This window comes from Daphnia magna, linkage group LG3 (genome assembly GCF_020631705.1).
Source record: "Daphnia magna isolate NIES linkage group LG3, ASM2063170v1.1, whole genome shotgun sequence".
Taxonomy (NCBI): Eukaryota; Metazoa; Arthropoda; class Branchiopoda; order Diplostraca; family Daphniidae; genus Daphnia; species Daphnia magna.
In genome coordinates, this window is record NC_059184.1 from 3,935,522 (window position 1) to 3,948,229 (window position 12,708).

General features: G+C 40.2%; 1 protein-coding gene across 6 annotated transcripts in view; it reads left to right on the plus strand.

The window, feature by feature from the left end:
* Window positions 1-12,708, plus strand: part of LOC116919522 (band 4.1-like protein 4) — a 38,137-nt gene that overhangs the window by 10,641 nt on the left and 14,788 nt on the right. For all 6 annotated transcript variants that reach the window (XM_045171606.1, XM_045171604.1, XM_045171607.1 and 3 more), the window contains 6 exons: window positions 6,725-6,835; window positions 7,096-7,138; window positions 7,559-7,637; window positions 11,062-11,159; window positions 12,217-12,337; window positions 12,618-12,705. In XM_045171606.1, coding sequence (XP_045027541.1) covers window positions 6,725-6,835; window positions 7,096-7,138; window positions 7,559-7,637; window positions 11,062-11,159; window positions 12,217-12,337; window positions 12,618-12,705 — 540 coding nt within the window. The remainder of the gene's footprint in view (window positions 1-6,724; window positions 6,836-7,095; window positions 7,139-7,558; window positions 7,638-11,061; window positions 11,160-12,216; window positions 12,338-12,617; window positions 12,706-12,708) is intronic.

Genomic DNA, 12,708 nt, shown 5'->3' on the forward strand with positions numbered 1-12,708 from the left:
ACGATCGTATTATACGACGTATTTTTCTATTGGATGTGCTGTTATGAACGCGCATTAAAGACGATGTGTCGTTAGGGGGTAGGACGTGACCGCGCAAGTCAACGAGTGGAAAGCTCCCATTTCGGCCGCGCTAACTGACGGATCGGGAGCACAGGTGCCTGACAAAATAGTTTTTCCTCGTTCGGGTTTACGTTGATAATAGATCGAATAAATGAAAGGCTTTTTTTAGTCAAACTAAACCCGTTTTGTTTGGTTGTTTTTTTTAAATATATTGTTATGCGTGTCCCCGGCGTTTGCTTCGAATATCGTCGCCCAACGTCAACCGACGCGCGCGATTGACAAAATAGAAGAAAAACGTGAAATTCTTCTCTCCTTCTTTTCTCCATTCCAAATATGTCGAAACCGTTTGCGACCTCTTTGTTTTGATTTAGTTTGATTTTTATTAATTTATTCGATTTTTCTCTTTATTATTTGTATTCGTTATCTAATAAGTCCTCGTCTATTTGTTTTGGCTTCTCGTCTTTAATCTTCTTTTCGATTTCTTTCCTTTTATTTCTTATTTGTTTGGTCTTCTTCTTCTTCCGTATTTTTCGTTATAAAAAACATTTTCTCTACCCCCCATTTGCAAGTTGCCATCATTTATCAACGAGTCACGTGAGAGGTCGTTGAGCGTCCGGATCCTATCGTTTCTCCTTTCATATCAAATGCTAAACAGAAAAAAAAACATGTCGGCTAACAGTACTATGTTCGATGGTGATGGGGGGGCACACTGGGGGCCATGTTGCATCTCTTCGTCACTGACGAGATGGATGTATCATAAACTATTGTGTGTGCTGTTGTGAACGAAAATCTGATCCCGGTTTGAAAAAAAAAAATAAAACGCGCCTTTTTTTTCTTTCTCTTTAGAATAACGAGACAGTTGCTAAAGGGGATAGTTGGAGGGGGGGAATGAAGATGCGATAAATAATAATTTTTTTTTTTTTTTCAAGCCAAGATAAAAGAATTGCCGTTGGATGTTGTAGCGCGAGATGAAGAAAGTCCAACAGATGAGAGGCCGTTGTCCTCCCCGATAGCGCCAGCCATTTTATTTTCTTCTTCTTCTTTTATCAAGTTCACGGTCGGGAAAACTCTCTCTGTATATATATATATATATAAACCATGACGCTCTATCACGATGATGAATAGAAGAAGACCAACGTACCGAGACTGATGAAAGGTGCAATCCAATGTCGCTACGTTTTATTTTATTTTTTATTTTTTTAAATTAAAAAAGGGATGACCAGATGACCGTCGCGCATTTAAAACGATAGTTTTGTTTTTTTTAAATCCAGCCACTGTAACCGCTAATTGAATTCGAAGCGATATAAAGTAGTAGAAAACTGATGGGCCGTTTATTATTATTTCACGCTTCTCTTCCTATATGTTTACTTCAATTCAAGTTTATTGGACATGTTTCACGGCTGAACGTTGGTGGCTAAGGCGTACGATGAACGATACGTTGTTATCGTTGTCCGGTCGTATGTTTTTTTTTTTATTTCTTTCCTTGGTAGCCAGCTCGGAACACGCCATCTGTTCCATCTTTGCCAGAATGCATTAAATAACTGAAATAGTTTTTTAAAAAAAGAATGCGCGCGCACCGGGTTTTGTAACAATCGTACTATATATATACTAAGGTGTATTTAATACATAAATATGCCTCGACGAACGGACAAGTTGGCGGCCTCTTCCGTCTGTTGTGTTTACGTCTTTGAAATATGTTTTGATTCAGAATTGTGAAGGAAAAAAAGGAAATTCAAGCGCTAGGTGGAAAGGTCTAAAGTTTGGCGCTCCGGTGCCGGTCATTGCCTTCATTCTCTGCGGGTCTGTTCTGTGCGTGTCTTTTTTTTTTTATATATAATATTTACCATGTTGGAGGGAAGATGTCCCCGCCAGCTGCCGCTGTTCACTCGGCATGTCAGCCATCGGTGTTCCGCTCCATTCGTTCAACTCTCTTCGCTTTGCGCTCCCATGTCCCATACGAAACAGAGTAAGATCTATAAGAGTTAAAAATGAGAATATTCATTTGAAAATGACTAGACATGGCGTACGCCTTTTAAGGATAACTCATTCGAATGGACAACAACAACAACAACAAAAAAAGAGAATCGAAACAAAAACAAATGGAAAGCTCAACTATTTTATAGCTTTTGTAGGTGTGAAAAGAGACGGAGAAAAGATCAGTCACGAACGAACCTGTTTCACGCCACACACAGCGCTCGACAACGATCAACGAAAGTCAAAACTTTCTCTTTTTTGTTTTAATCGAAAAAAAAAAAAATATTTCTTTTATCCCACCTTCCATCAGTTTCGATTTGTATCGGGTGGGGGGGATGTGTCTTTTTAGGAGCGTTCACGCTACCGACTCCCGATGCCACCATTATACCACACACACAGTTCGAATCTCTTCTTTTTTCTTTTCTTCCATATTCATCATCTGTTTTTTTTTTTTTTTGTAAATTTCCATTAAGATAGAGAAGCCTGGACACTCCTATCCAATCATTTTCAGTGTCAATCGAATTTAGGAGTTTTGTTCCAGAACTCCCAACTCATTTTTTTTTTTATCCCCCCTCTTTTGCATACGGAAGGCATTTTTTTTTAAAGTCTTTGATTACCAATTAAACGGCAACAACAGCCGGGCGTGATCAGGTGAAACAACAGCTGCACCTCACGGCCATTTGAATAGTTTTTCGTATCTGAATGTTTTTGGGTTTTGTTTTGTTTTATTATTATAGATTGCCCAAATGATCAACTAATCGGCCTGGGGCAAAGGCTCCACTAAAACCTTAAAAAAAAATAATAAAAAAAATGTTTAATGCTGCAAGGGACTACTTGAAATTGTTGCGTGTTTCGCTGGGCCTTATTCTCCCTCCATCCAGTGCTGCTGTGCAACGCAAACTTGTTGCGTTTGATTGAAAGATTTGACGTCATACGAAAGGCCTATGACGCCCTTACTGGGCGCTGCTGGTATTGACCCATTCTGTTTCTACATTTTCCCAGGAAAACATACCACGGTTTTTATATATTATGATGAAGGGCCCTGGCCGACGATGACTTGCGGCCAGTTCGATAGCGTCAGTACATCATGTAATACTATATTCAATATCTTGTTGCTTATCTTCCGGCTATTTTGGCGGTGGTTTCCTCCGCGTGTTTTTCTTTTTTTTTGTGTGTGTGTGTGTGAAAGGGAGCGGTCAATCAATTTTTAGTGCGGATCGATCGCTTGGAAAAAAACTGGACAGTTAGACATGCACGATGACGCTGATGTTTGAAAAATGATGGCGATTCTGAATAATTAGCATCTGAAAAAAGAAGAAAGAAATGTGCGCATTTGATGCTTTAAAAAAAAGGATAAAGGCCATCAATTTTTTTCCGTACAAAAAGATCGAGGACATTCAAAAAAAAAAAGAAAATGCCCGGGCGCTGTCCCGAAAAACCCAGCGTGCGTGATGATAGGCACGGCAGCATATAGCGGATAAGCTGCTGATATTGTGGCTCATGTGCGTATTATGAGAGGCCAATTCAATTTGAATAAGAAGCTGAAAGATGTGCGGGGCGCAGTACAGTCACGATACTCTCAGACCGTAACGTCTACACACCTCTCCTCTTATTGCCTGTTCCATTTCTCGGGCCTTAAGAACGTGATGTATTATGCACGTTAGATGGCCAGTTTTTTTTTTTTTTTTCAAACAGATGAAACATGACTTTCGATACGCTCACCCCACCCCTCGAGTAGCTGGACTTCTCGGCGTGATTTTTTTTTTTCAAGAAAATTGAATTTTTTTCCCGCTTTTTTCTTTCGGAATTCTCGTTTCACGCTCTTCTCTGCGTGAAGAATGAAAGAAAATTGTATGAAAATCTATCCATTCTCATCCGCCCCAACCGCAACCGCCAACGAGGGAAATCCGTTTCTGCCACAGCAGCAACGGCAATCGAATTGTTTGACCAAACAAAAAAAAAAAAAAAAAGGGGGGGGAACCAACACCATCGTCATAACGCACAGTTATGTTAATGATGATTCAATAGTTGGATGGTGAGAGGGCGTGTCTATTTGCATATCCATTTGCTATGCAAATATACCGTAGTCGATCTACGTGCCCAGGCGTACCGCATACTCCGGCCGCAACTATAGAGGTACTGTACTTAGTACGTATGGGTGTATAATAGTATATATAACAGTACGTCAGGGTGTAGGAGGGGGTAGGATTAAGAAGAATCTTGTGCGGTATTTTTTTTTTTTTTTTCCTTTTTCTTTTCGTCCAGTTTTTTTTGCGGCATGTTCGGCATTTCTGTCATCGACGTTGTTGCATGGCTCCTTTCCGCTCAAAGAGATAGGACGAATCCTTGCCTGATACGATTGGAATTTCGGCTTGCTTAATTTCATTTCGTTAGTAGTCGTTAACAAACAAACCAGAAAAAAAAATATGAATACATTTCTCGTTCTTTTCATATGTACATATTTTTTACCAAACATTATAACCTTGCTCGCTTACAAGCTGCTGCTATTTGACTTCCCGCTGACTGACGTTGTACATACCGCCAAAACCAGATTGGAAAAACAAACAAAAAAAAATGTCCAGGAATAAAAAAAAGGGGGGGAGAAACTCACTGATTATTCCCGTTTGTTTGTATGTTTTTCTTTCGCTTGAGGGAAACGTCTACTACTCTCGGATTGCAAAGATATTAAGAAAAGACATACCATCTGCTGTAGTTTGCTCGTCAACTGTTTCATTCCTTTTGCACACACACATACACACATTTTGAAAAAAAAAAAAATCAAATAAATAACTCAAGTCACTTTAAAAATTACACTACACCAACAACAACAATGCCTAATAATAATAATACGGTATACACCCAGCGGAAAGGTAGAAGAATGTCTTGTAATCCAACAGTTGCTTCTTCTTCTTCTTTATTTTTTTGGGTGGGGGGGGGGGGATAACGCTTCGTTAGCTGATTGAATCAGTGTTACTGTCGCACGCCATGCTACTACCCCCCCAACTCTTTTGATTGTCCGGTGAATGGCCAGCGGCTTTTGTTTGTCGGTTCATGTCAAATTTTTTGTTTTATGTTTTTAAATCGCGAGCGTCTGGGAATAAATATGTAGGATATTGTTGTGTATATATACTTGGATATTATTATATAGGTACATAAATATAAGAAATGGGGGGGGGGTTCTGACTACGCGCACCCCATTTAAGCGCTGCGGTTTTGTTCCATTTTTTGTTTGCTCTCTCTCGTTTGTCTTTTGTGTGTGTGTGTGTTAATATAAGAAGAGAGCGCCCGACTTGGCCGCTGTTGCGCGTTAGCGCGCGTGACATAAATCAAAGTCGATTGACTTCGATTGCTCATTCGACTACTATCGCACGCTCCATTTATGTAACACACAGGGGGAGGCAGACAGCGAGAATGACGTGTGTGAGTGAACGATTTTCTGACACCGAAGTTGTCCTGCTTTTATTTTTTTTTTCTCTCGTCCATTTCATTTAATATTCGTTTTTATATTTCCTAATTTTTTAACTGTCACCTGATTTTTGGATTTCATTGGTACGTTAAGGGTTTTTCTAAAATACGCGTGTCAGATAAGTTACATCGCAGGGGTGGGACACCTGCCATTCTCGAATTTTGAATTCCTTTTGATTTATCTCTTGTCTTTTTTTAGAGTGGTGGCTTGTCCCGCGTTTGCTCACGCAATTCCTTTTTTTCTTTTTCGAATTCAATATCTCATCAACAGCCGTTGAAAGAATATACCCGGAACTCTTCCATCTCTCTTTTCAACTCGCTCGAGGCTTTTTGAATCTTCCATTTCATCCGCTTACACACACACACACACACACACACACACACACACAAAGAAATAAATCAAGAAAAAGATGGAGGAAAAGGCATTGATCATTGTTCCTTTGGTTCTCATTTTCCCTCTCTTTTTTCCGAACCGATCAACCGACGACATTATACAATTTTGTGCTTGTGTGTCTGTCTGATGTGAGAGAAAAGCCTCTCCGGCTCGAAAACAACATTTTGCCGTTAGGCTGTGTGGCATGTGGGACTTGCGTTAGTGTGTGTGTGTGTGTTAGTGTGTGTTGGTTGATGGATCGAATAATTTTTTTTTTTTTCCCTTCTTGTCCGTCTGTCGGCTGCTGGTACGTTCGAGCATCAACGAAATCATTCCTCCTCTTCATTTTATTTTTATTTTTTTTCGTGTGCATGTGGTGCATAATCCATCTGTCAATAGATCTCACCGGGGCATCGAGCAAGAAGAGCCGCGCGTTCAGACGATGCATTTTTAATCACATCCTTCTCGTTCGTCATGTTGTTTTTTTTTTTTACTCAATTGCCGCAGGATTTATTTCCCTGTAAGTCCGGCAACAACATTCAAAGATTAAGAGAGGGGGGATGCGCATTTCTTTTGATTTATAAACGGCCAAAAAGAACGAGAGAAAATCGACTGAAATGTTGTTGAATTCCGTTAGATTTGTTCCCCTCCGAAATGAGAAATACAATGGGAAGACGCGTTCATTTCTTTGCGTGGTCGGGTCAGTGTTATGCCTATGCTAATCATACCTGATGATGATTATAGACTATCGAATGATTAGAGATGTATTTTCTTTTGATTCACCGTAAACAGGGTGAAGAAAACAAAAACGAATTTCATCCATTCCATTTGATTTGATTTGATTTTAAATAGGCTGATTCGACGGGCCAGGATGTGCTGAACGTCGTCTACCAACACCTGGGATCCACTTTGCTAGAGACGGCGTATTTCGGGCTTCGCTACGTCGATGCCACTCACCAACCGGTACGTTACCCTTCAACGCCAAAAATAATAAATTAAACAACAACAACAAAAAATCCATAATAGAAACGATAAGAAATGCATCGTGTTGTTTGGTCTCTCGGTCGCTGTGTGTACATATATCTCCGGCTCGGATTTGATATGGACATGATATCCATTTCAGTTGTATCGTGACTTGTTGAAATTCCCGTGTGATCTCAATGATTCGCGTCATGCATTTTTATTTTTTTATTTGATCTCTCTCTTTCTTTTTCTTGTTGCAGCAATGGCTGGACCCGAACAAAAGAGTTCTGCAACAGCTGAAAGGTAATATTTTAACATTCGACATTTCGTCTCTCTCTTTTTTTTTTTTTGTGTTTCTTTATTCGGGTTGTTGTGATTGTTGTTGGCTCCTTTTCAACGTGTCGTGATGGCCGAATAAGAAAAATCTAAAGAGGGAATCAGAAATAAAAAATAAAAATTGGTTCGAAAGGGAATGAATAAGAGAAATGTCGCGCCACGGTGCCAACTACTTTCCCTCCTCGTTGCCACATCAACTTAAAGGGAAAACGCAATAGCGATAATATATTTTTCTTTTTTCCACGCGACTGGTCATTTGTCACGAAACCTTTCTGGATTTTTCAACCCTCTTTTGTTTGTTTTTTCATCAATTTTTTAAAGTTTAATTTGTTTTGGCATTTAATTCTGAATTTTTGGGGGGGTTTTGTTTTGTTTTGTTTTGTTTAGGAACTGGATCACAGACTTTGTATTTCGCCGTGAAATTCTACGCCGTCGACCCTTGCAAACTCGTCGAGGAATTGACCAGGTACCGTCTTTCTCTCTCTCTCTCCCCATTTTTTAAGTATTTGGCTACCCCCCTCCCCCTCCCCCCTACTTTCCACCAATTTTTGTTTGTTGTTGTTTCGAACCTTTTGTGTCATATATTTATAGCATCCGTCTATAGCGCAGGGGTACGAGGCGCGGGGGGGAATGTTGACCGGATGAAGGAAGGCAAGGAAAAACATTTGACGTTTCCTGTCTCGATTCTTTTTTTGTCTGTTTCCGTAGGAAATGCTAATCTTCTTCGTCATTTCTTTTTTTTTTTTTCCCTCTTTAAATTCGACCTAACAAAAGTTCTTATTAAAGAAGAGAAATCAACTTTGATTAACTGAACAAAAAGGCGCGGTCGAGATCAATTTGAAAACAAGGAGCAAAACAAGGAAAGAGAGATGTGTTCAAAAAGAAAAAAAAGAAGATAGAAATATAAAAATTTGTTTTATTGTTGGCTTCTTCCCACGCTCAAAGAGCGCAGCGCGATGATGGTCGTTTGTTTCGGACCGTTTTGCCTAACAATTATTTTCATCGTGTAATATGGGGCGGGAGTTTTTTTTTTTGTTGTTGTTCTCGTCTCATGAATTCTGATAAACGTTCATCTCTTTATACGCCTGGATGAGATCCGCCGCCCCCTCATCTTTCTTTCTTTTTTTCCACCTTAAAATGTTGTTGTTGTTTTCCTTTCTGTATTCTCCCATTTAAAACAAAAAATTGGAACTTGGAAACGGATGGATGCGGTGAGAGAGGAAAAGAAGAAATTACCTGTCCCCCTCTCTTTTTTTCTTTTTGCTGTTTCAATTCCAGTTAAAGAGCCTGTCGGAAAAGAGTGGTGGGGGAGGCCCCCCTTTTCACGTGATCAATTGGCTTTTTTTGTTTCCCCCTTTTTTTATTTCTATTCGGCGGCGTGAAAACAAAGGAAGGAATTGTTAGAAAGAAAAAAAACATTTCAAAAATGAAAACAGTTAATTTATTTATTAAATGGTTAACACAGTTTAAGTGGAATTTCGATTTGATTGGGTTGAAGGCTACGTTTCGCCTTTTGCCCGTATGATATCGCGTTATGTGTGTACGTTTTCAGTTTTTTTTTTTCCCTCCACCTTTAGGGCAAATTTGTGTGAAGTCATGTTGTTGTGTCTATGGGCAGCTGTAATCAGCTGGTATAACATAGAAACAACCATTCAACTCTTGACCTTAATGACTGTACTGGTGCGTGTCAAAACTACGCTACTACCGTGTCTTTTCGTTTGCTTTTAAAAGACAAACTTAATGCGCTTATACGATGGCCTTGTAACGTAGGACGTATGGGCTCTTACTATTTAGCCGTCACCTGATTTGCTTAGTGATAATATTTTAAAAAGGGCGTGGATGTTTCTATTTTCATTTCCTTGTGTTTGTTTTTGTGTTTGTAATTTGTGCGTCGATTTGAGAAGGACCAGACGCCTTGGTCCGCGCGATTACAATCTCGCACGAAAAAGAAACAACGATGACATGAAAATGAAACGATCGATCCGATTTAATCTAAAAAGAAAAAAACAAAAAAAAACAAATTCGAAATCAAAATTGAAACAACAACAGCATTGAGAAAGAAAGTGAAGCAGCCAAAGAAAAAGGTGTGTTCTCCTTCGTGTGAGCTTTCGTTCTTAAATCAAGAGATAAGACGATTCAAACTGACTTTTTTTTGTTTTTTTTTTTTTTGGAATAGGAAAAGATAAGCACAGATATGTAAACCAGGTGCGCTTCTTATCGTCTTATTATTTTTCTTCTTCTTCTTTATCGTGAAACCATTCACGGGTGGTCACGCTGGAGGCTGCATCGGTCCCCATTGCCAGATCTCTTTCGTCTCTTACTTGTTTTTTGCTTTTCCTTCTTGTGCAACACGTTCATATTCATCCGCTATTTATTTACTGTCCATGTTTTGCATTGCTGACTTTTGCGTGATGCCGAACGGTTGAAACTGAAAAGAAACGAAACAAAGATGGCCCCCGACAATTGTGAACGGCAGCTGGCGCGCTCGCTTTTGTCTTGTTATCGGAATAGAAAATCAGAGAGTTGAATATCGGCCTGATGGAAATGGAGGAGTTTTACGTGTTGCGTGTCTCGGGGAATTGCTCGGGCCCCATCATCTTCCAGCAATTTCTTTCTTCGTTTGTTCCAGCCTTCCTTCTCTTGTCTGAGGGCTATCCATTCTCTCTCTCTCCTTTTGTTTTTGTTACGGGGGCCATTTTCGTGTATAGATCAACCGCCTCCCTCTTTATCGCCTCTTCATTACCAGTCATCTTTATCAAGGAGCCTGGTGCGAATCGAGGTTAATATTACAATAGACGCTGGCTCCTCGTATGGGGTCCTAGAGAAAGTGTAAACCTTTCTCTCTCCATTTTCTTTGGTTTTTTTTTCTTTTAAATCAGACGAAACAGAGCACAACATGCAAATGGCATTTCGTTTCGGATCGAGATCGAAAGTCAAACGAAGAAAGGGAGCCCGGAGCAAAAGAACTCGGCAGCATTTTTTAAAAATTTATTTCCTATTCACAATCGATTTATGCGTTGAAATCTTCGTCAGGAATGCATACACACACATTTATACATTTTTTCTTCCATCATCTTTTTTTTTTTCGAATCCCCCCCCCCCTTTTTTTTTACGAGCCTGATCCCGTCGTATAAAAAATGATTCGACCTTTTCTTAAATATTCGGGTCTGTGCCGATGGTTTTTATAACATCCCTTCGAAATCCCCTACCCATACTTTTTAAAGCCCCCCTCCAAAATGTTCTTATTTTCATTATGGAGGGTTGAAAACCACAAACCGAAAGAAAGAAAGAAAAAAAAAAAAAGGTGAAGATGAGTAAGGGGCGGAGTGGGGAATATAATTGTATACTGGGGGGGGTTCTAAATGTTTTCGCGTTCGAATTAACAAAGAAAAAGAGTTTCGTGACTGAGAGTCGTTATATTCCGTAAAGGCTACGCCGTGTATACCGATACTCTTCGTAAGTATGTAAATTGCTTGTAACATTATGTACGCATGTCCCCCCCCCCCCGACTCATTTGAACAGAGAAATGAAAATCACAATCAAATGAAATTCGTTTCTCCGACTGGCCTTTATTTCTTAAGTTTTTTTTCGAGAGGCGGGGACGAAGGTTACTGGACCTGGAAACCCATTGCGTGTTGGTCTAGAACTTTAAAAAAAAAAAAAAGTGGGGGGGTTAACGAGGGGATTTTTCCCAGTTTCAAATGAATTTCAAGTTGGAAGGAAAAGATGGGAGAAATAAACGTAGACGTCTCGATTTCGTGTGTGAAATGTTTCATGTTTCTAGTTTATTTTCGTTTTACAGCGTTTTCATAACCTCGGATTCGATTTCATGGGTTTCTTTTTTTCTAATCTCGCTCTGCTTTTGTTTCTTTTTGTTTTGTTTTTTTCAGGTATCAATTCTTTCTGCAAGTCAAGAAAGATATACTGCAAGGACGGCTGCCCGTGACGACGGAGTTGGCCGCCGAGTTGGCCGCCCTGGCCCTTCAATGTAAGTCAATTCCCCCCTCCGTTTTGATTTCTGAAGTTTGCCATTCTTTTCATTTTTACCAACGATAATCAAAGGGGGGAAATGACGGAATGCGAACCATTCAAATCAACATTCACGTACTTGAGTCAAAACACGCATCACGTATTTACACATTGTGCGGAACACTCGTTAGAAACTCGTCCAACTCGCATTAGCCGCACACTAGCCGCAGGGTGTGTGATGGAATGTTTCATCCGTTCCAAACCAACAAAAACAAATTCTTCCGATTTCCCCCCAACAGCTTGTATACAAAATTTGAATGACCCCCGATCGACAGGACCAATCGTTGTAATAGGGTGGAGTTTTCTTTTCTCAAAAGACATTTCCTAATTCATCCCTCTTGTTTTCAAACCCCCGTGGTTATGAACGACAGCCTCCATACCGTGCCGAAGACAAACCACAGGGCTAGGGTAGGTCTTGTTCTTCTCCAGCCCATTCCTACATAATATATTTATGAAGAAGAAATAGAAGAAGAAGAGGAAGAACAAGAAACACGTGTCATAAGGGGTCAGCAGGCGGAATGAACTTTTCTTTTTTCCAAAAAAGAAGAGGGAGATGTGGTGTATCCGTTAGGGCTGTACATCCCACCTGTGGATCCTGATCATTTTTCTGGTTGTAACAGTAAAAAAAAAAAAAAAAAAATCTTTTGGTTAAAACCCTCCCCTCCCCCCCAGTTTGTGTGTGTGAAAAGAAACTCTCCTACACCGTCTTTGGCGTAGGGGAAAAAACAAGAAGGAGGAGAGTTTGAGGTTACGTATATTGAAGAGCGACGAAAGCTATTGCGTTGCATCCATTGATCTTGCCTCTTTTTTTCCCGGGCGCAGTTTTGAAAAAACGCCATGACGTCCGCTGTTGGAACTGGCGCGCGCGCGCTCCTTTTTGCCCGTCCGACCGACTTTTTTTTTCTTCGTGTGTTCCACGGCTGGAACCGTGTCGAATGCATAATTCACCCATCATACGTATGCTACGTGTATAATATATTTATTCTTGTTGTTTGTCGTTTCCTTGTGTTGTGTAGCCGAGCTGGGAGATTACGATCCTCAACGTTACAAACCGGGTTACGTCAGCGAGTTCCGATTCCTGGCCCACCAGAGTCCTGATCTCGAAACCAAAATAGACGAACTCCACAAGACGATGAGGTACACTCGAGCATTCTTCTATTCCTGTTGTTGCTCTTCCTACGTGTGTACATCATGGGAAAACCTGAATGACATAAGCAAAACAAAACCAATCGTAATAAATAAAAGACCTTGAATTCCATGAGACTGTGATGCATCTGGTGCATAGGAAACTATTCGTTTTGGTCTTGTTTTGTTTTTGTTTTGTTTTTTTTTGAAACGGTTTTTTTGTTTGGTGATCGATTGATTTGTTTGTTCTTTTCTTGAATTTCTATAACTTGAACGAACGCGATGTGAACAGGGGACTCGTTCCAGCTGTGGCCGAAATGCGTTATCTGGATCGCGTCAAATGGCTCGACTTGTACGGCGTCGATCTCCATCCAGTATTGGTA